At 39.3% G+C, this 21,181-nt stretch overlaps 2 protein-coding genes across 3 annotated transcripts; one reads left to right on the forward strand and one right to left on the reverse strand.

Annotated features, from left to right (window-relative positions):
• Positions 1–377: 377 nt before the first annotated feature.
• LOC121956725 (GTPase IMAP family member 8) lies at positions 378–6,768 on the reverse strand. The gene is made up of 6 exons (XM_042505097.2): positions 6,580–6,768; positions 4,966–5,688; positions 3,920–4,633; positions 3,693–3,814; positions 2,173–2,839; positions 378–1,662 (listed from the first exon to the last, which is right to left on the reverse strand). Exons 1-6 carry the CDS (start codon positions 6,638–6,640, stop codon positions 1,367–1,369), a joined length of 2,583 nt encoding a protein of 860 aa, XP_042361031.2. The 5' UTR covers positions 6,641–6,768; the 3' UTR covers positions 378–1,366.
• A 1,110-nt stretch (positions 6,769–7,878) lies between these two features.
• Positions 7,879–20,600, forward strand: LOC121956684 (far upstream element-binding protein 2-like). 2 transcript variants are annotated; one of them, XM_042505041.2, is made up of 18 exons: positions 7,880–8,130; positions 10,286–10,388; positions 11,033–11,092; positions 11,328–11,364; positions 11,500–11,552; positions 11,674–11,745; positions 11,853–11,910; positions 12,106–12,277; positions 12,487–12,585; positions 12,672–12,770; positions 12,876–12,978; positions 14,112–14,233; positions 14,455–14,748; positions 14,844–14,959; positions 16,016–16,104; positions 16,458–16,664; positions 17,627–17,814; positions 17,919–20,600. In XM_042505041.2, exons 1-18 carry the CDS (start codon positions 8,002–8,004, stop codon positions 17,925–17,927), a joined length of 2,010 nt encoding a protein of 669 aa, XP_042360975.1. In that variant the 5' UTR covers positions 7,880–8,001; the 3' UTR covers positions 17,928–20,600. The 2 variants fall into 2 exon arrangements, with proteins under 2 accessions (XP_042360977.1, XP_042360975.1); XM_042505043.2 differs by lacking the exons at positions 17,627–17,814; positions 17,919–20,600 and having other exon boundaries at positions 7,879–8,130; positions 16,380–16,597.
• The last annotated feature ends 581 nt before the right edge of the window (positions 20,601–21,181 follow it).

The raw sequence follows: 21,181 nt of genomic DNA on the forward strand, positions 1-21,181 counted from the left end.
TTGTTTTTTTTAATTACAGGTTTAAATACATATGCTTAGATCTGTTTGATGGGATGTAAGATAGGATAGATGGTAACTTTTTCAAGAATTTCAATTAATGTAAAATTTACTTATAAAGAAATTAATATTGTTGAATATCAGTAACAAATCATGTTTTTTAAATAAAAGATTCCTCACAAAAATATGCTTTAAGATCAAAGTGAAAAACAGCTCAAAACATGAAGATGCTTAATAAACAATTGTTTATGCATTTCCACCAAATAATTACAAAAAGAGCTTTCGTCATCTATATTAATAACAGTCTATATTTAAAAATAATGGAACTTGTAAAAATACACATATTTATTGTTCTTGGAATAAGCAGGCTAAGTTTAAGGTGTTGCCAATTTTATTTATTTATCTATTTGTCAAATATAGGCATGCCATCAACAATGTAAAGTTGTACTTATATAAATTTTACTTGTAATTGCAAATATGAAAATATGAAAAAAAAATTTAAAACTGTTTTTAAAAATGATTAATAAATCTACCATGTACCTTTGTCATTATTTATCAGTGGTGAAAGAAGTGATCCAGTCATTTACTTGAGCAGATTAGCAGTACGACAGAGTAAAAATACCAGGTTACAAGAAAACGTTCTGTAATCAAAATCATATAGGAAAAGTGGCCTACATAAATATAAGCGTCAATATATATATACCAAAAGTACTCATACTGCAAAATGATGCATTTGTAAATAACATATATTATATAACTGGATTATAATAACTAATTAATGTGTAAGTAGCGTAATCCATAATGATACATAATTATTTAATAAATGATTTATATTTTGTATTAATTATCCTAAATCTGAAAAGTAACCAGTAACTTCAACTGTCAAAAAAATAATGGTGTAAAAAGCACAATATTGGCTTCAAAATGTGTATGTATGAATGCAGTCTATAAAGCACAATAAAACTGAGTACATGTACTTAGTTACATTTGCCACTGTTATATATTTACAACGTTGCAAGAGGGGTAATATCTTTAAAGATAAATGTAGATTACACTAAAGCAATAACATTTCTTCAGGGTGTGACCAATGCGTATCGCCTTGCGCCATCTTCAGGGTATAAAGAAGCTGATACACATTGGTGTTTTTTGAATGTTTCTTGCCTGATGAATTAAAGGCTTTATCTTTCTCGAATCATCCTACTTGGCCAGACTTCGATCTTTTTTTTGTTAAAAATTCCTCCTTTTTATGAAAAACAAATACTAGTCAAGACTGCAGCCTGCGGTTGATATGGTTTTATATAATATATATTATTTTGGGTCCTTGGTTCATCTCTCTTTCAGCTAAAATAATCTAAAAAATATTTTCTCACTAAAAAGAGTGCCTGCGTCGGGTTTCTACAGTGTCTCTGGAGACACTGCCATCAAGAACAGTGTCCAACTTCATTTTGCCTTTTTCTGGGAAAAACCTTGTCATCGGTTGATAATCCTCGTCTGTCAGATGGCTTTCATCCAACTTCTCCACATAACTCGCCGTGGCACTCAGGCTGCCCACCCCAGAGGTGACATCAGAGTGTCCAACTCTAATGCTCAACCACTCAGACACCCTGGCACGAGCTCTGTCACTCCAAAATGTGCTCCCAACCTCTGAGGGAACACCTCCGCTCACTGAAAACAGAAGTTAACTCGTGTAAGTCTTGATAGCAATGCACATATATGGAATTTAAAAAATGCAGAATTACCACCACGCAGCTGTATGACTCCGCGAACCATTCAAGTTTCTCTCAAAGAGGTGTTTTAGAGCTATTATTTTCACAAGAATAAAGAAGATTTAAGGTCACATTGACCTTGACCTTTGAAAACCAAATATTTATTTAGTTCATTGTTGAGTCCAAGTGGACGTTTGTGTTATTCCCATAAGGCGGTCTTAAGATATGTTCACAAGAATGAGACAGAAAAAGTCACAGTGACCTTGACCTATGACCGCCAAAATCTAATAAGTTAACCACTGAGTCAACGGGGAACATTTGTGCCAGATCTGAAAAAAATTCCTTTAAGGTGCTCTTGAGATATTGGCTCAAGAAAATGGGACGGACGGAAAGTCAATCCAAAAACATAATGCCTTCGTTTTCACAGAGGTATAAGCTAAACATATTCTTGGATTAATATCAAACTCACTGGTTGGAATAAAGGCTCCATCCATGCTAGCTGCCATCTTCAAAGATGGTACTGCTTCTTCTTCAGGTTCTTGTGCTACGGCTTTCAACATCCGGTCTATCAGCTCCTGCTCCCTCCTGTTCCACTCCTCTTGCCAGGACAGCATTAGTTTCTGCTTTTTGCCTAATTGGTCTTCAGCGCTGAAATAGTGGTCCTTGTTTCTTGTTATCGTGTCAAAAACTTTCTCAAAGAGCTCTACGACTTGAAACCCATCACTAAAGCGATTGCAGTTGAGAACATGGTATCTGTAACCACACATTTCCACAAGCTGCTTGAGGGCTTTGCCTTCTGCCGCAATGTGCTCCTCAATGGACCTGTCCTTGAGCCAGTCCCCCCAGGTGAACAGCACCATGCAGTGTCTCCAGACTCTCTCGCTGAATGGCATCAAGAGCTCCACCACTGCTTTGTAGTCATTCTCTGTAAAGGCTTTGGAGGTGGGAACAACCAGGAAAAAAGCATGAGGGCCTGGAGCACACATGAAGATGCTGCGCTGAACTTCACTTTTGAGCCAGTCGGGTGTCATCGAGTCTGTAAACCAGCCTGGTGCCTCGACGACTGAGATGTTTACTCCAGCAACATTTGTTTCATGTTTTACACACATCGTGCGCCTTCTCTGATCCTGGAATTCCTGTAAATAACAAAATATAAACCAAAACAATCATAACAGACATGACAATTCAAATGTAATCCACCTAAAACCTTTTTGTGGAAACGCATTTCGCTTGAGGCAGTAGGCTAGTGATGTGCAGGTTTTTTAAAGCCCACACCAACCTGCCATATGAGAAACAGTCGACCTCACCCGACTCATGAACAGAGCCTATGCATTAATCAATGACCCAAACCCGTAAACTCACTAATCCCAAAACCCCCAAACCTGAGCCGAAAGTTTCTGGTAATAACAACCCACTTGCTGTTGGCTATATTATGTGTCATTTCTAATAAGTATCATAATGTATATATATATGTATATTAAAAAGTACAAATAGGAAGACAGCAGCTACTCACTTATCTTTTAAGTGGTTATTCTTGATTTCGACTGATAACTTACATGGTTCGTTTTTATGAGCGCACACCTGATAGATAAAGTTGTTTGTTTACGTGACGATCCTGGAGCACATATTCAACTGATATTTGCAGAGGGAAATTATTTTGCTGAATATTGGGGCCAAAGATATTTAAACATGTCTGACTTCAACAGATATTCCTGGTCAAAAGCCAAATAACGGAAAGCCTGAGCCCGGCAGTGCTGATGATAACGTTTCTTGCTGTGTGAGAAAGAAATGGAGAGAGGGGAGAAGAAGGTGGAAGTTGGATTATTGCACCTCTCTGAAAGTTATTAATAAATACTCAGAGGGCTGCTTTGTCACTTCATGACCCGTCAACCCAAAATCCACAATATTTTCCAACCCAAACCACCAGATTTGCAGGTTATCCCATGGGACCCGCGTGTGTCAATGCACATAAGGAGTATATTTGCTTACCTTCTTCATCCAAGCCGTGCCAAACAGCTCTTTAAAAAGGATCCTGTTTCCTGCCATACTCTTCCCCGACTCTTTTCTGCCAAGAAGTACAAACCTCTTGTAAGTGATTGGCTGCATCTCCCCTGGAGAAAATGTAAATTTTTTGTTGACAAATAGGCTAATACAAATAAAAGTAACAAATATCTATAATGGTTTAAATGATGGAATTTATTGAATGAAATTATTACCTCTGAACAGCTCTCTTAGTATTCTTGTTTGTCTTTGGGTTATCCGCCTAATCCCTCTTGCCATCTTGTCTACAGCCTCTTTCCTTGCCTCTATCTGCTCTGCATGACCCAGGTCAACTTTGTAATGAGGATCCTTGTTTCCTGCCCACATCTCTTCAATCTTCTTGAGGAGCTCTGTTACCTGCCTCTCATCACTGCGATCCGTGTTGTCCAGAACATGATACATATTCCCACACTTCTCCACAAGCCACTGCAGACCTTTCTCACTCTCGATACGCTCCTCCACAGTCTTCACTCCCAGCCAGTCACCTCGAGTGAACACAACAATGGTGTGTTTCCAGACTTCATCTGTGAAGAGACTCATGTGCTCGTGGACCGCTTTCTGGTATGATGCATTAAACGCAGATGCCAGTCCGACCACGAGGAGCACTGCGTGGGGTCCTGGAGGGCACAGATGCATGCTGTTCTCTATTTCCAGTTTATCCATCTCAGAGAGGTCCTGAAGGGTGCTGTTGTAGAACCAGCCAGGAGAATCTACCACAGTGAGCTGCCTGTCTGCCACCATGCCGTGGCTGATTTCACAGTGCTCTGTTGTTCTACTGTAAAGAACAGCAAATGCATCTTTTCTCAGCATGGTGTTGCCCGCTGAGCTCTTGCCTGACCACTGTGCTCCAACCATCACCATCTTTAAATGTGTTGGGGGGGGTTTGCCACCTATGCAAAAAGGGGAACGAAAAAGATATTCATGCTTGTAGTTTTGTGCATCATAATATTTGTCAGGTTAACAAACAAGCTTTTCCTTTGAGTGTCCTTCGACACAAGAACAGGCCAGACTGATGGATGGACAGACAGACAGACAGACAGATGGACAGACATCAGTGGGAACAATGCCTGCGGCCACAGCTATCACTGCTGCAGACAAAGACATAAAAACTGAAGCAATTCAAGCCTTCTTTTATGCAAGAGCTGCTGTAGAAATAAGCATGGCTAATGAACAAGCACTGTGAAAAAATCAAGTTGTTTGTTTTTTTTATTATGTGACTCACCTTCAATCAGTGCTCTCAGTTTCCTTCTTTTAGTCTCCACTTCAGCAAACCTCGTTGTTGCTCTTTCAGCCATTTCTTCCAGTTCCTCTTTCAGAGCATTCCCTTCAACTCTGTCAACAGAAAAGTGACTGCCGGCATTTTCTGCCATCATCACCTCTATTTTCTTGAAGAGTGTTATGACTTGAGTGCTATCCTGCCTATCACTGATGTTGAGGACATGCTTTCGGTTTCCACATTGTTTAAGAACCCACTGAAGAGCTGGCCACAAACTGATTACGTGTTGTACATTTTTATAATTACATGGAGCATCTGCAGTGAACAACACAATAGTGTGATCAAACACTCCTCCAGGGAAAAGTTGCAGGTGTTCCTCTAGTGATGGTCTGAAGATCTTAGGAAATGTTAACTCAATCGGAATGACTAGAAGAAAGACGTGAGGCCCCGGGGGACACAAGTGGACACTGTTCCTGATTTCTATCTGATCCAGCTTTGGGGTGTTTTCTTGTGGGTAGTGCCACCACCAGCCTGGAGTATCGACCACTGTGACTTGTCTGCCATGGACCTCCTGCTGCCTCGCAACACTCTGGGCAGTTCTTCTGCTGGTGTCAAAAACACTTTTGCCCAGTATGATGTTTCCAGCTTCGCTCTTATTACTGGAGTCACCATTTAATTCTCTCCCACCGATCAACACAATCCTGAACTCTGGGGGCTGCTGACTATGTCCTGTGAGAGAGACGCGCTATTATCTACAATAGACTGGTTTCACTCTATTATCAGAAACAATTCTATAATTAGTCCAATGATGACAACTGTTTCACACAAATACACAAATACAAAACAACATCTAACCAAACACAACAAATCACATCAGACATTATGAAAAGTGCATGCAGTGTAACAAAGTAATCATGTCAGTTAGATTCAGTGTTTGAGGTACACTGAGGTAAGTTAGAGGCCGTACTCTGACTTAACAGGCTGACAGACTGAGGAACAGTACAGTTCCTCAACTTGTTAAATCAAGCCTGCTTCAAATAAAGTGTGTCAGGGGTCACATGTAATATCACCAGCCAAGTGTAAATGTCATTTCTGTTAAATAAATTCATTGATTGATCCAAATGGCAATTAATCACTGATAAGGATGTGTTCCTGTATAGGCATGGAGGTCACAGTTATTGCTCGACTGGTGTATTAGACTGCACTAGTTTTCATAAGTTAATAACAATAATTTCCACAATATATCCAGAATAAAATTAAGAGCATCTGATGTCAGGTTGTTAATAATGCCTGCATGAATCCTCAAAAGCCAGTGACCTGATTATCTGTCCTACAGAATTACAGCAACATACAAATGATGTTAACTCAGAGGGAAGTAGAATATTTCATTCTGTAAAGTTTAATTCGAATCAGACGAAATACTTATTTAGAATATTTTCTTGTTTTAACATGGATTCAAAGCCCAATTGCTTCTTCTTATATGACATATGAAAGTTAAATGTCCCTGTTAAAAAACAATAAAACATAACTATTCACTGCAATGTCCTGCCTTAGCAATTGCACAACTGGTTGCCGGAGAGCATGATTTTTCAAAAGACTTATAAACATGAGTCAACTCACCGGAGGTGGTAAAAGCATGTACATCAACTTCCATTGATGCCGCTGATTTTTCCGCTTCCATCGGAAAACTCTATTGACAATCAGGCCAAATCAACAACAGTTTGTTGCAACACCAGTGACATAGTTTGCATACAGGGAAGTAGATCTGTACTGAAAGCTGTGAGAACAAGAAATGCAACTTTTCTCAGAATATGATACTACTACACCCTCCTCTGTTTTTCATTGACTAGGTTGAAGAAGGTGTGGCCTGTACTGTAGACCTGCCTCTATCTGTGTCTGTAACCTTACCTCTATCTGTTTAAGAGTTTTGAATTTGGTGATCGGAGAAAAGAAATAAGTTTGCAACAATGACATAATTATGAATATGGTGCTATTAAATATTGCAATGTGAGAGTAACAAATGAGATTTTTTTTTACAAAAAACGATACACAGACATTTATCCACTAAACAATGACACTACAGGTTGATGGGCTCCTTAGGACTGATTGGAAACAGAGCATTTGTGAGTTCTCCTTTGAGAGGTACAGTTACCACACTCTCCTTCTACTAGGTTAACCCTTTGAAGTCCAAACAAAGTGGCTTAATTTCTTTCAAAAATATTGAGCAACAAAAGAAATGACCAAAATAACATATTCAAAAGTACAATAAAATTACCGGAAAATCAGTTAAAGAGATAAATAAATAAAAGTAATTGATTAATTAAAAAAAAACTAAAAAGAAAGTTTAAAAAACAAGACAATGGCCTGGGATAAGTGTTTAAAATAAAAATAAATCTTTAATTTAATTTCAAATATGTAACTATGATAATTATCAATAGTTTTCGCTAGCTTTCCCCTTTTTTTCTCAGCTTAAAAAGAAATCCAAATCTACTTATTTCTTACAATTTGTGAAATATTTCTGACCAAGTTGCTCATTCCCTTTTTAAAAAAAGTCAAAGTCAACTTTACTGTCATTTCTGTCATAAATAAAAGACATGGACACAATTGAAATGCCGTTTCTCCAAGACCGCCGGTGTAAACATGCAAGTACACAAACAAAAGAATACAGTTATTTGTTTATATTTTAGCCCTTTTTATGTAATTTACTTTTTTAAATTCTTTGCGTATATTAGGTAATTTTCTTTAATTTTCTTTTTAACTTTTAGCTATTTTTTCTCATTTTTCATTAATTTCTTCTTAAGTTGCACATTGCCCTTTTTCCATGATTTTGAAAGAAATGAAACTAAATGTGCTCAGGTTACAAAGGGTTAATATGTGAACAAAGTGGGGAGTACGAAAACGCGAATGCACCTTCCCGGCCACCGTCGTGTCTCCGGCGCTTTCCTTGACCCGTTAGTTTCTCTGACTTTCCGTCCTGCTCCTGCGCAGCTCCCGGTTTTTTGCTCCCTCCCCCCCCTCTCCCTCGCCTGTCTTCTGGTCACCATGTCGGAGTACAACGCGGTGCCGCCGCCCGGAGCAGGGGCCCCTCTCGGCGGACAGGCGGCTCTCGGAAACGGAGCGGGAGGCATCAAGAAAGATGCGTTTGCGGACGCGGTGCAGCGGGCCCGGCAGGTGAGGGGATGTGTGGAGGGAGGGCGAGCTAACTAGTTAGCTTTAGGGCTAACATTGTTGACACAGCTTGACACACAAAACAAGAACTGATATGATGAATTTGCACACAATTTCACGACTGTTCATGACAGCACAGAAAGCTGCTAACATTATGTCACTGCTGGTTGATAGCTGTTTTTATTCGTGTGCCCAAACAAACCCACAGCCTGAACTGGTGATATAGACAAAATCAAATCAAGAGAGGACATTATGACAGTTCAAACTAGGTGTTTAAACTAGCTGTGTGGTTGGTTAATATGAAAGTAATGCCGGAATGACGACTTGCAGGTAGTTGCTGCAGACACCAGTACATCAACGTATTATATTGAGGGACTGTTCGTTATTTATGAGAGGGGAGGGGGTGGTGCCAAAAGGGGACAGCATATCAAATAGTTTTCTAAACTCTGGGGTTAAGGCCAAAATGGTAATGAGGAATATTGTGATTTATACTGAGATCACGATTATTTATCACAGTTATTTTTTTGCAGACAAAATATTTATATTGCATTTTCACATTTGAACAAAAATAAGCACTGCTTTCAGTCCCATGATGTGCAACATTCCTGCAAACTAACAAACCTTTATATTAAAATTAGGTGTCAGCTGCTATTGTTTTTTTCAGGGCCGATACCGATTCTTTGTAGTTAATGAGAGCTATAACCAATATTTGGAACCGAAATTCATTTACAATTACATTGAAGATCTTTTTGTCAGGATTTTGAATTTGGTAAATAATAAACACAAAACTTTGTTTACATGCCCTTAGCAAATGTTTAATTAAAACTGAAATTTTCAGTCAAGCACACATTTATATAAATATTGAATAAATAAATAAATAAAAAAGCCTAATAAAAAAGCCTGAGGTTTTAAAAATACAAGTTCTTCTTCCTTCCATGCTGACACTTTCTTTGCACTTTATTTTTAATTAATTTTATCGCTGGTCTTTAAAATACTATGCTGTTACAGATCACCAGTAAAATGCCAAATATAGGCCAAAATAATTGGCCAGGCTGATAATCTGTCAAACTCTAATTAAAATTAAAGTAATTGTGGAAAAGCCAAAACCACGATCATGATAAACATGAGAATAGTTGTGCAGCCCTACTGGGGAGGGACTTATGTTTTTTAATTAGGCTTAAGGAAGGGGCATACAACTTTAAATTGTTGTATTTTGTATTTATCTTACCATCAGTTTTTTTAAGAAAATGTGCCCTCCAAACCTGAGGCGGATTTGGACGGCATGTTTACTTTTAAAATCACCATAATTATGCCATATATCATAGCCAGAAACTGTAGCAACACAATTTCTAATTTGTGTTTTCAAATGTCCAATGGTCTTTGAACACATTGGATGGGACAATTGCATCCATCAGAAAAAAAAACCAAATGTAATTTTATAATAGACATAATCCCTTAAATCATTTTATTCTACATGTCTCATTTAAAACAGACCAAAAATTTACCGTTTGCTCTGACTAACCAGCATGCATGACAACAGTGAATTATCAAGGCTGTTTTCAACTCCAGGATTTCCTCAGTTTTTACTTTCAAGCATCCAAGGGCAAGTTTTAAAAATCTTAAGGCGGCCGAGCAGCCTTCTTCAGCCGGTTGAGCTGGCTAGTCTTGCAAAAGTGCTCATCTTAAATGTCGATAAAATTATTTCATCATGCAGCTCTTTTAGACTTTCGAAATGATATTGCACAAAACGCTGGTGCAACGAGTCATTTTGAACCCTCAAAAATAATGATCCACTGATTTACAGTTGTTTTTTCCCCAGTGTAAGTTTCCCAGTTGTAGTCATACGGTTTGGCCAACATGAACATAGGCTTCAAGGCCTGGTGCACTTCCAAGGGGCCTGGCTCCACCAGTAGAGACCGACTACTGGAGCGTGCTGTGCACTACAATTCATTGACTCAATACAGCATCTCTATCACTACAATAAAAATAGAAGCATTCATATTTTTGATGGAAGTTTCAGGGTTTCTAAATACCCTGTAATACTGCAGCCTATAGCTTATACATAAGTGTTAATATTTGGGCACAATGGTGAAGCAGTAGTAAAACCAGTGTTTTCCCGAGCTCAATTATCATGATGAATTTTATACTTGTGTTCCAGATTGCAGCTAAAATTGGAGGTGACGCTGGACCTCCCATGAACAACAACACTGCATCGGATAGCTTTCCATTCACGGCACAGAAACGACAGCTGGAGGATGCAGGTATGACTCCTTTATAGACTTGAGATTGTGTCTCATTTATCGGCAGTTTAGACTAGATTTGTCTGGGAGTCAGAAGTTGGTAAATCATTCAGAATAAAATAATTTTTATCTCAATTGTTTTGTGGGTTGCCTCAATATAGGAAGAAAAAATACTAGATATTCTAAATACTTAATTTAAGTATTTAAATACTTAAATACTCACATTTTCTGAATTAATATTCTGAGGGCCAGACGTGGCCAGCAGGCTACCAGTTGACAATCATGGCTTTAGACAAAAGCATCATCATGATTAAATATAAACGTTGACCACTTCTTTATTTTTTTTAATTTTTTTTTATTTGTGACTTTTACAACCTCAGCTTCAAAAATAGATTTTTTTCTAATACTTACAATTCTAATGCCTGTGTAACTCAGATACAGTGCAATTTACAGAATAATAGCATTTCTTTTTTTTCCTCTACCTTTGTTTTTTTTTCCCTTATTGTTTTTGTTAAAAGAAAAAGCAAAGATAATACTTTGATATCCACATCGGCTCATTTACTTACATATCTACACATGTACACTTAAGAATTTAGATACTCGTGTATATCCTTGCATAAATGTTGACCACTTCTATGTCGATATGTCGGTTCCTCACCTAACAGATGAACCAGAGAGCAAGAAGCTGGCTGCACAGAGCGACTTGGATTCAGCCAATGCATTGTGTGAGTTCATCCTGCTATTTTATGCTGTGTTTACTTTCTGCTTTGTGATGTTTATAACTCACAGTTGGCACTATTTAATATAGACCTCCAGCTGTACAGTACTCCTGTTCCAACTGTTTGCCCCTTTGCCCTTTCCTATCCATGCTTCCCCTCCTCTGCGTCTCACTGTCCATCAGTAATCTAAAACCTCTCGCTCTGTTCTCTTACTCTCTTTTCTCTTGACATCCCATCTCAGCTATTGGTGCACAGCTCGCCGCTCTTGCACAACAAAGGTAAGATCTCACAGCTGTCAGTTGTGTGTTATGTGGAAGAATGGGGCCTTTGTATCATGACAAAACATGGGATACGAAAGTCTCCTGTTGACTGATTTATTGCCTTTTTTTTCCCTCATTGCTTGCTGGTGGCAGGCCCACCTCCAGCACAGAGGAGTACAGTGTACCAGACAGCATGGTTGGACTCAGTGAGTGCAGTTTTAACACATAATGATGCCACTCTGTTTTGCGATTATGAGACACAAACAGATGTCACCATAGAGAGTGACCCACCAATAACAACACAGTTTGGTCTGTCTTCATCCCCAGTTATTGGCCGTGGAGGTGAACAAATCAATAAAATTCAACAGGAGTCAGGCTGCAAGGTTCAGATAGCTCCAGGTAATGCCCGAATAACAGTTGTCCACAAATTTTATTATAGTTTATGATGTTATTTTCCTTTTTGTGTTGAAGTTATGTGTTACATAAGTGCATTTATGTGTGTCCAGACAGCGGAGGACTTCCAAACAGGAGCGTCTCTCTCACAGGTTCCCAGGACTCCATACAGTAAGTATTCGACTAAAAATAGGATCATTGACTACATTTACGTGAGCAAAATGTTGTTTTTTTCCCATATCCTAAAAAAGACAATATTGCTACAAAGCTGTTTACATTGCTAATGAGAATGAATATTCCATGTTATCAGCTTCACTACATGATTTTGTTAGACAGGGTAACTTATCCGCTTTTCCCTTCCTCTAGGAATGCCAAAAGGCTGTTGGATGAGATAGTATCCCGAGGGAGGGGTACACCCCCTTCTTCTTATCACGAGTCCACAAACGGGCAGAATGGCACGGTGCATGAGATGATGATACCAGCTGGCAAGGCTGGCCTCGTCATTGGCAAGGGAGGAGAGACTATCAAGCAGCTACAGGTATACTGCATGGCTATTTCCTTTGCATTTTAAGCTGTCATAATTTCGATGGATATGATCATTTTACTGAACTCAAACGCTAAAAACATTGCTTTTATTAAAAAAAAAAGTTTCATAATTACAACCACGAAAATGTCAACTATTATTCTCCAGCAATGTCAGTCGTAAAGATGCACATAACCATAATCTGTAATTGTGTGATATTCTAGGAGCGTGCAGGTGTGAAGATGATCCTGATTCAGGATGCCTCTCAGGGACCCAACGTTGACAAGCCCCTGCGAATTATCGGAGATCCCTACAAAGTCCAGGTGCGTTTATGAAATTGTCTTATCAAGTTCAACACACGTGTGCTGCCAAGTTGCAACTAATTTTAACCACCATGTTTTTCTTTCAGCAAGCACAGGAGATGGTAGAGGAGATTCTGAGGGAGAGAGACCACGGCGGCTTCAGTGAAAGAAATGACTTTGGCTCCCGAATGGGAGGAGGCTTGGATGTGAGTTTTGTTGTGGGAGAAAGATTATTGGTGGGATAAGTTATCTTTGAACCTAATACAATATAATGTATAACATAAATTAAAAAATGTCTGTTTTCCTCTCAGATTCCTGTACAAAGACACTCAGTCGGCGTCGTCATCGGGCGCAATGGAGAAATGATCAAGAAAATCCAGAATGACGCTGGAGTTAGGATACAGTTCAAACAAGGTGGGACCCCGCTGACTTTTTAATGGGTACATTTATACAGTCCACAAAGTGAACCTGCCTCATAGTACTGCAACCCAGGGTTAACCCAGAATTATTTTTTTAAGCTTTTTTGACCAGAAAAAAAAAAAAGAGTCCTGGCCGAGATAGACAGTAACATAAGTTACAGACAGACAACATACACCAAAAAAAACCCAATATAAAATACAAAAAGAACATAAAATAAAGTTACTACAAAAATGACTCAAGCATATTAATATAATCTGTAAGTGCACCATAAAAATAAGAAAAATAAAAACATCAGCTTAGATGCACCTTGACATGCGCATGTAGAAGATGACATACAAAAGTCCTGCAACAGTACTTTGAAATGGCCCAAAAGAACCAGTGAGCGCTGCTTTAGGTCGGGTTTGGGTAAACTTGCTACCACAAATCCTGCTTCGTAGTACAGGCCTCGTAGGTGACAGATCACTGGCTTGTGTGAGGTCTTGAGTTTCAGAGTTTGGGTGATTTTCAGCATTACAAGTAGCCTTTCCACTAGGGGTGGGCGATATGGTCTTAAAATAATATCACGATATTTGAGAGTAGTTTTTTCAAGGACGATATTCTTAATGATTTGACAAAATACTGAAAAAGTATTTTATTATTAACTTCAAGAACAGTCAACTGCAACAAAAAATAAGTTTAAGTTTTACATGTCAGCAGTTTGCCTTCAAATAATGAGTAAAAGGAAACAAATATTATCTCAAATTTTCTTAGTTTGTAAACATCAACAGTAACTCAGAATGTGATTCAAATTTTGTATGAAACATTTGTACGACAAAACAAAATCCACCAAAAATTGTCACTTAGTGCTGACCATCAGATGCTGCTGAATCCACACCAATGTAATCACTCCCCTTTTTTAATTTAACCCCTCCACCATGGAGCCATTAGCAATTTTGGTATCAGTGATGTCATTATGTCAATAGTCAGAACACTACCGTTATCACAATATGGATTTTTCTCATTGTATTAAAAATTGTACCAGTATTATTGTGGCCAATATGGTATGGCACACCCCTACCTCCCACACTAGTAATGTGATTAAAATGATCAAAATTAAAGCTCAGTGCAGATTTAAATCTGTCTTACAGATGACGGGACAGGTCCAGATAAGATCGCCCACATCAGTGGTCCTCCTGAACGCTGTGAGCACGCTGCCCAGATCATCAACGACCTGCTGCAGAGCATCAGGGTCAGGGAGGAGGGACAGGGGGTATGGATCACTCGCTCTCACACACGCATGAAGTGTCACAATATCTAAAACATGCATTTGTTTATTTGTAAACTAAAATGTATTACGGTATCATCTTATCCAGTTGAGGATAACAGTAAATGTATGGCCGCAGATTATTTTAAGCATAATGTTTGACTCAGCGGTAAAATGAAGTATTATGCTATATATAGATATAGAACAAAGATTTTCTCTCTCTACAGGGTCCCCCAGGTCCTCCAGGCATGCCTGCAGGCAACAGGGGCCGAGGTGGGGGACAAGGCAGTTGGGGGCCCCCTGGAGGTGAAATGACCTTCTCTATTCCTGCCCACAAGTGTGGACTCGTGATTGGCCGGGGAGGAGAGAACGTCAAGTCCATCAACCAGCAGACGGGGGCCTTTGTGGAAATCTCTCGACAGCCGCCCCCCAACGGAGACCCCAACTTCAAGCTGTTTATCATTCGGGGCTCACCGCAGCAGATCGATCACGCCAAGCAGCTCATTGAGGAGAAGATTGAGGCACTTACGACTCTTTGTTTTTAGTTACATGTCTGAAAACTGACTCTTTCTTTTGTTGTTCTTTATTTGATGTGTGATTATGTCATGTGATTCAGGGTCCTCTGTGTCCTGTGGGCCCGGGGCCGGGTGGACCAGGTCCTGCTGGACCAATGGGTCCCTACAACCCCAACCCATACAACCCCGGACCGCCTGGAGCACCTGGACCTCCACAGTGAGTAGCTACAACTAATGTACAGCTGTTTGTGTAGTTTACGGTCACATTTAAAGGGAAAGTTCACACCCAAAAATAAAAATACATATTTTTCTTCTAACCTGTAGTGCTATTTAGATTATTTTCGTGTAAGTTTGGACCACTGATCCTTGAATAAAATCCTAAAAGGCAGTAAATTCATTAATCTAAATATAAGGCCTTAATTGATGTTGAGTGTCTTAAATTAATCTTTAAAGTTTTTAAAAGTCTTAAAATCCTTAGAAATGGGAAGTTGAAGTCAATGAATTTTGTTTGTTTTGTTTTGTTTTTCATTGTAAAAACCCAAAAAAACATAATACATTGTAACATCTGTTCAAGTCACGCGGATCAGGATAGGGGGACCAAAAACACTTGAATTTTGTTTTCAGTTGTTTTAGGAGCAGGGTACCTTGTGTCTGGTAGCTAGCTATCACTATACCCTGGACAACATGTGGAAATACACCAACAACTACACCCACCAATGACCGCACAAAAAGAAGCATGCATCTACTAGCTCACCAAGCACCACTGAGCAAGCTAACATTACATCTCAACCAAGGAGGACGCCATTCGTGTTTAGATTGCGCACTGTAAAAAGCACCAACCCCTTACCATGAGCAGACGCATGCTTCCTTCTGCGCAATGATACAGTTGGTGGGTGTAGATTGGTAGAAAGAAAATAATTCCTACGTGAAACTACTCATAACTAGGTCTGTGGATTATCTTGAGTAACCAGGTCATGATTTCTGGTAAGAGACACTGCTGTTGAGTTTTTTTTGGCACTTTGAGCTCCACAAGCTGAGTAACATCTGGTTACATTATATTAAAGGAAAGGCAGACATCTCTAAGGCTGATATCCTCAACACTCTGCAACTCAGACCAAAACAATCCAGACTGATAAATAGCACAAAGTTAAGACAGAAAATATATATTTTTGGTTAGGGGTTGAACTGTCCCTTTCAAAAAGAATTTTTTTCGCACTATGTTAGGGTGATAAATGTGAGGTTATTAACAATAAACCATTCATTTTCTCCTCAGTGGTGGTCCTCCAGGTCCTCACCAGTACACCCCTCAGGGCTGGAGCAACACCTACCAACAGTGGCAGCCGCAGGCGCCCCATGACCCCAGTGAGTCACTTTTGACTTCACTGCATCTTCTGGTTATCAGAGATCAATGTTTATTTTGGCTCATTTTAGCATGTTCACATTGACCCCACAACAGTACTTTCATCCCAGGCTGTAGGTTTTATACCCTCCCAGTCATTTCAGATGAGTAATGCCATTTTTCTCTGTATCTGGGAACTTCAGCAGGAGTACTGATGGAAATGTTGTGATGAGATGCACTGTTTTCACTGTAAGCAGCCCTGGCTAACCCTGTCTCTGTTTCCCCCCTGGTCTCCAAGCCCGGTCTCCAGGCCAGTAGCAGGGGCTCACCCTCACCCTATGAGGACCTCACCCCCTCCACCCTGCATCTTTTCTAGGCAAGGCAGCAGCCAATGACCCCAACGCAGCCTGGGCAGCCTACTACGCTCAATACTACCAGCAGCCGTCGGGGGCTGTGCCAGCCCAGTACCCCGCTAACCCAGCTGGAGGGGCCCAAGCGTCAGGGGACCAGACTCAGCCCGCACAGACACCAGGGGGCCAGCCAGACTACACCAAGGCCTGGGAGGAGTACTACAAGAAGATGGGTGAGACCACCACAGAAAACTATCTGTAACTTAATCTGCTGTTAGCTAACCAACAGTTGATTTTAATAGAGCTGAAATGTTTTGTTCCTCAGAATAATCAATCACTTCATTTGCCCCCATATGGCATATTGGTTGTGCAGCTGTGAAACACAAAATACAAGAAAAAAAAAAAACATGAAGCAAATCAACAAATCATATAAATAAGGAGTACTAAAATCAGATCAATGACAATTTGTTTTAATGCTGACAATTTAACAATCAGTTTTGCTTTTATTCATTTATTTAAGTAAAACTCACGTTTTTGGTTCACACAGTTTCACATCAGACTACATTTGTGCATGCATAGTTTCAGCTGCAATATTATTTAATATTGTAATATAAATTCCTATTTGCACTTAACATTTAGAAAGAATTATGATTCCTGATTATTTTCATTTATGATTGCTTTATACTGGACTTTGTTTAAGTTGTCACTAATTTGTTGCTGCATTTAAAATGTTTGCACTTAACCGAATTATTACCTTATTATTATTACCCATTATTTTGAGCTTTTGCAATGCCATGATCAACAACAAAAACAAACCTACATGCCATGACTACTTGGCTACCAGCAAAAAACAATTACAAAATGCTGGTTGCAGAGGACCCCTCCTACTATTGATCTTTTTGTCAGCATTATTAATTCCATTCACTTGATGGAAAAAATGACTTTCTCCCTTAGACTTCAAAAGGAGAAGGGAGATAAATATTGGAAAAATAAGGATTTTCACAATAACCCAATGTTGTTACTTTTGTCATTTGTGGTTGTTTTTTCAACTCACTACAACCTCACTATAACCTCACCAGTTAAATTTCTGCTTTGAAAAATCAAAAAATGATAAAAATAAAAGTTTAATTTAAAAAAAAAAGTTAATAAATGAAGTGGTGTTTTGGTTCATGTCTCTTTTGTCTGTCACCTCCAGCCCAGGCAGGCGGCTCTGTTCCCGGGGCAGCAGCTGCGGCTCCAGGAGCCGCTGGGGGAGCAGCATCCGCGACAGGGGGCCAGCCGGACTACAGCGCAGCCTGGGCGGAGTACTACAGGCAGCAGGCTGCATACTACGGACAGACAGGACAGGCCCCCGGACAGCCAGCCACTCCCCAGCAAGGACAGGTTGGTACAGAGGTTACAGCCTGGTTTCCCTTTTTATCTATCTTAAATTATATATTTTAGAGTGCATGGTGAGAAGTTGATCCTTTTAACCGTTTGTATTTTAGACGCAGTGAGAGTTCATGTCAGAAGGTTTTGGGAGAGAATCCAGGATGAAGACGACTCTGAACTCAAGGCCAGGATCTTGCCTCATTCTTTTTTCTTTTTTTAAAAAAAAATGATTTCTTGTGAGGGGAAATGAAACCCTTCCTCACCACCAAAACCACCTGGATACTTTTTAATAAAAATGTGAACTGAACAAATGTTCTAGTGCTTTGCTGCTGAGGGGAGGGAGAAGACTGATGATCCCGTCATGACAGGTAAACGGCTTCTCAAAGCCTCTACATACATTTATATATGCCATTGTAAACATGGAAGCCTTGACACGCTTGGCGGAGGAGTTGCCAATAAAACAATCTCATTGTTGTTTTATCAACTTGTTAAGACTTCTAAGTCCTATTTTCAAAGCACTTCATACCCCTGTGTTATATATATATATATATTACTGGACTGCACATAGCTGTTAGGACTATAATCATATTGTGAATCTGGTACAGGTAATAATTCATCAGAGAAATCCTTTTTAAACTCATTCGATTTGCTCAGTGTTTTTCTTTTTTTTAATTAAATTGTCACATTTCCATCTGCTGAGGCTTGCATGGTATTTCAATTTGTGTGCGTTTTTATTTTTGCTAATGAATATGTTCACTCGCAGTATTTTGTACAAGATTTTCTACAGTGCTCATTCATGCATGTGGGCTGACTTATAGCTGCCGAGAGCTGACAGAAGTAGATGATTAAACATTTGAAAGTAAGGCACCCAGTAAAGGAAACCCGTCAGCCGCTGAACAGCTTCAGTCGGTCTTCCTTCAGTGACACACATATTGTTTGAGAGACAAGGATGGGAATCCAGTTTTGCACTCAGATACTCACGAGTGTCCAAAGGTTTATTTTAAAGTGAAAACAGACAACTTTTTACTCCCCCTGCTGACATAAAGCGTTGTTATTGTTGGTGCCACTTTTGCAAAGGCAACCAGATCACTTTAAGTTTTTCTCAGAGCCTTTTTTTTTCAGAACTTTTGTTCCTTACCGACAGAGGTGGGGTATTATATGTCATTGTTTTTTTAAGTCACATCCCAAGTCCTAAAAGAGTCATAATGCACTCTGCACAAAATGTTAAGTCATTTTACTTACTTTTATTTTACTTACTGTAATTCATCTTTTGTTGACCACCACATAGTTTTTATCATCGAACTAAATCATCTTTCATTTTTTATGGCTGGTGCTCAGGAACATAACGCAAGTTCTTCATGGTTCTCTACTTTAGTTTGATTGCATGCTGTCAGATAGATGCAAACAAAGTGGATCTGGGGAGCTAATGCTGCGTTCAAATGGGCTTGTGTTAGCTGAGTCCATATGAAGCTCCCCTGTTGGGTATTTACGACCTCTAAGCGGAAATTATCTGAGATCTCTGTTAAGTCAAAGTTAATGAAAGTTGTGACTCGAGTCCATAACTCTGCTTACTGATCTAGTAAGAAGAATGCCAACTAAATGTCGATCTCCCGTGTCCTAGCACTCTCTCCATTGAGTGAATGGCTGTCTAACGTTTACTCATTTTACCTCAGCTTTTATCACTCTACCTCTTCGCTTACTTTGCCTTATCTGTCAAGGGGTCTCTTTTTCTTTAACCTTGCAGAGTTAAGGTTACTTCATTCGTCCTACCATTTCCACGACTTGGGATAGTGACTACACAGAACTTACACTGATACTCTTAACTGGGGATAGTTACAGAAAGCTACTGGAGCGAACTTCTTCCTGTCTTGGTTGACAGACTGTCTTTGTTATGAATCCAGTGCCAGACAGAACTGCATTTTACGGGGGGCTTACAGGAAACCAATCTACTCAGAAATCTACACAGATGGTGTCGTTATTCTATAACCCTTACCTGGTGCAATCAATATTTACTTCAAAATGATATGTTAAATCAAAAAACTTGTCTGTTCCCACTTAAAAATGTTTCAAGAATTTTGTCCTTGCTTCAATTTCTTTTGCATTTTTGTCACATGCCCATCTGCTGTTCAGCTTCATTTGACTCTTAAAGTGCCCATTCAGGAGACAGTTTTTTAACCGAGGAGTTTTTGTGTTCGGGCTAAAAAACACGCCGACTTACTGTGTAGACAAACGGCCAAAATAGAAAGATGTTTTCTTTTCAATTTGGCTGGCTTTGAGCAAACAGTCTTGTCATTTCATTTCTTGGAAAACTAAAGACCTTTTAAAAACCAACACATACTGCAAGTGGGCTTTCACATTAAAACAGCTGCATACTGTATCCGTCATGTGGAGGTTCTGTTGTTCACACAGCTGCAGGTTTTCCTTCAATCAGGACATGTCATGTGAGGTAACAGTCTACACTTTTGAGCCACGCTGTGATTTCGTTTCATCTCAAGATTGCACATGATTGCTTTCTACTGAACTTTGTCATTTTATGTATGCCAACAAGAATTTGTCTTCTTCCCACAGTCGTTGTGTAACAATGAAATTTAGTCTTCCAACGTCTCACTTTATTATGTACATACATTTAGCAATATAAGGCTGTTGGTTTTGACTTACAGAGATGTATCAGGTATGAATCTTGTGTTCGGAACGGCAGCTGTGAGCCTGCCTTTGGCAGCAGTGTTGATATTGTTAATAGATGACCACCAGCAGCAATACTCTCAATTAAAATGGGGCAAATGTCAATTACTTTAAAATGTGTGTTGAACATTTTGTTGTCTTTCAAGTTCTTTTATAAATAGTCATAAATAGACATGACTAAAGCAGAGTTGAGATAAGTCACCACTAGATGTCACTTTAAGTCTTCTTCAGAGTAATCAGACAAGCCCACAAAGGTAAATCCAAGTTATTGACAACAAATGTTTTTAAAGATCCCTTGAAATAACTGAATAAAAAATCTGTGAGAATGGTCCTGTGAGTCCAGTTTGGTCTGGCAACTCACGTTGGTTCAACATCTTATGAAGACACTGTTGTTCTTTCCAGACATGTATGTGGATTAACATTTAAACCCAAACCTCAGAAATCTATTTCAGGGTTAGTACTGACCGAGGCAAGTCAAATTCAAGGACTTTCAAGTACTTTATCAGGCACTCTCTTTTTATTTTCAGGATGATATATTGTTTTCTGAACAGCCAACTATATCACTGTTATGAAGCAAAAAAATAACCGGAGCAAGGGTTTTGCAGGCTACTAAATCATCCTGGTGCAGATTTCCCCTCCACCAAAATAGCACCAAATGCTTCTCAATGAAATAATCAAACACCATACAGGGATATGG

Source organism: Plectropomus leopardus, chromosome 18 (genome assembly GCF_026936395.1).
Source record: "Plectropomus leopardus strain MGB_pleo_1.0 chromosome 18, ASM2693639v1, whole genome shotgun sequence".
NCBI lineage: Eukaryota > Metazoa > Chordata > Actinopteri > Perciformes > Serranidae > Plectropomus > Plectropomus leopardus.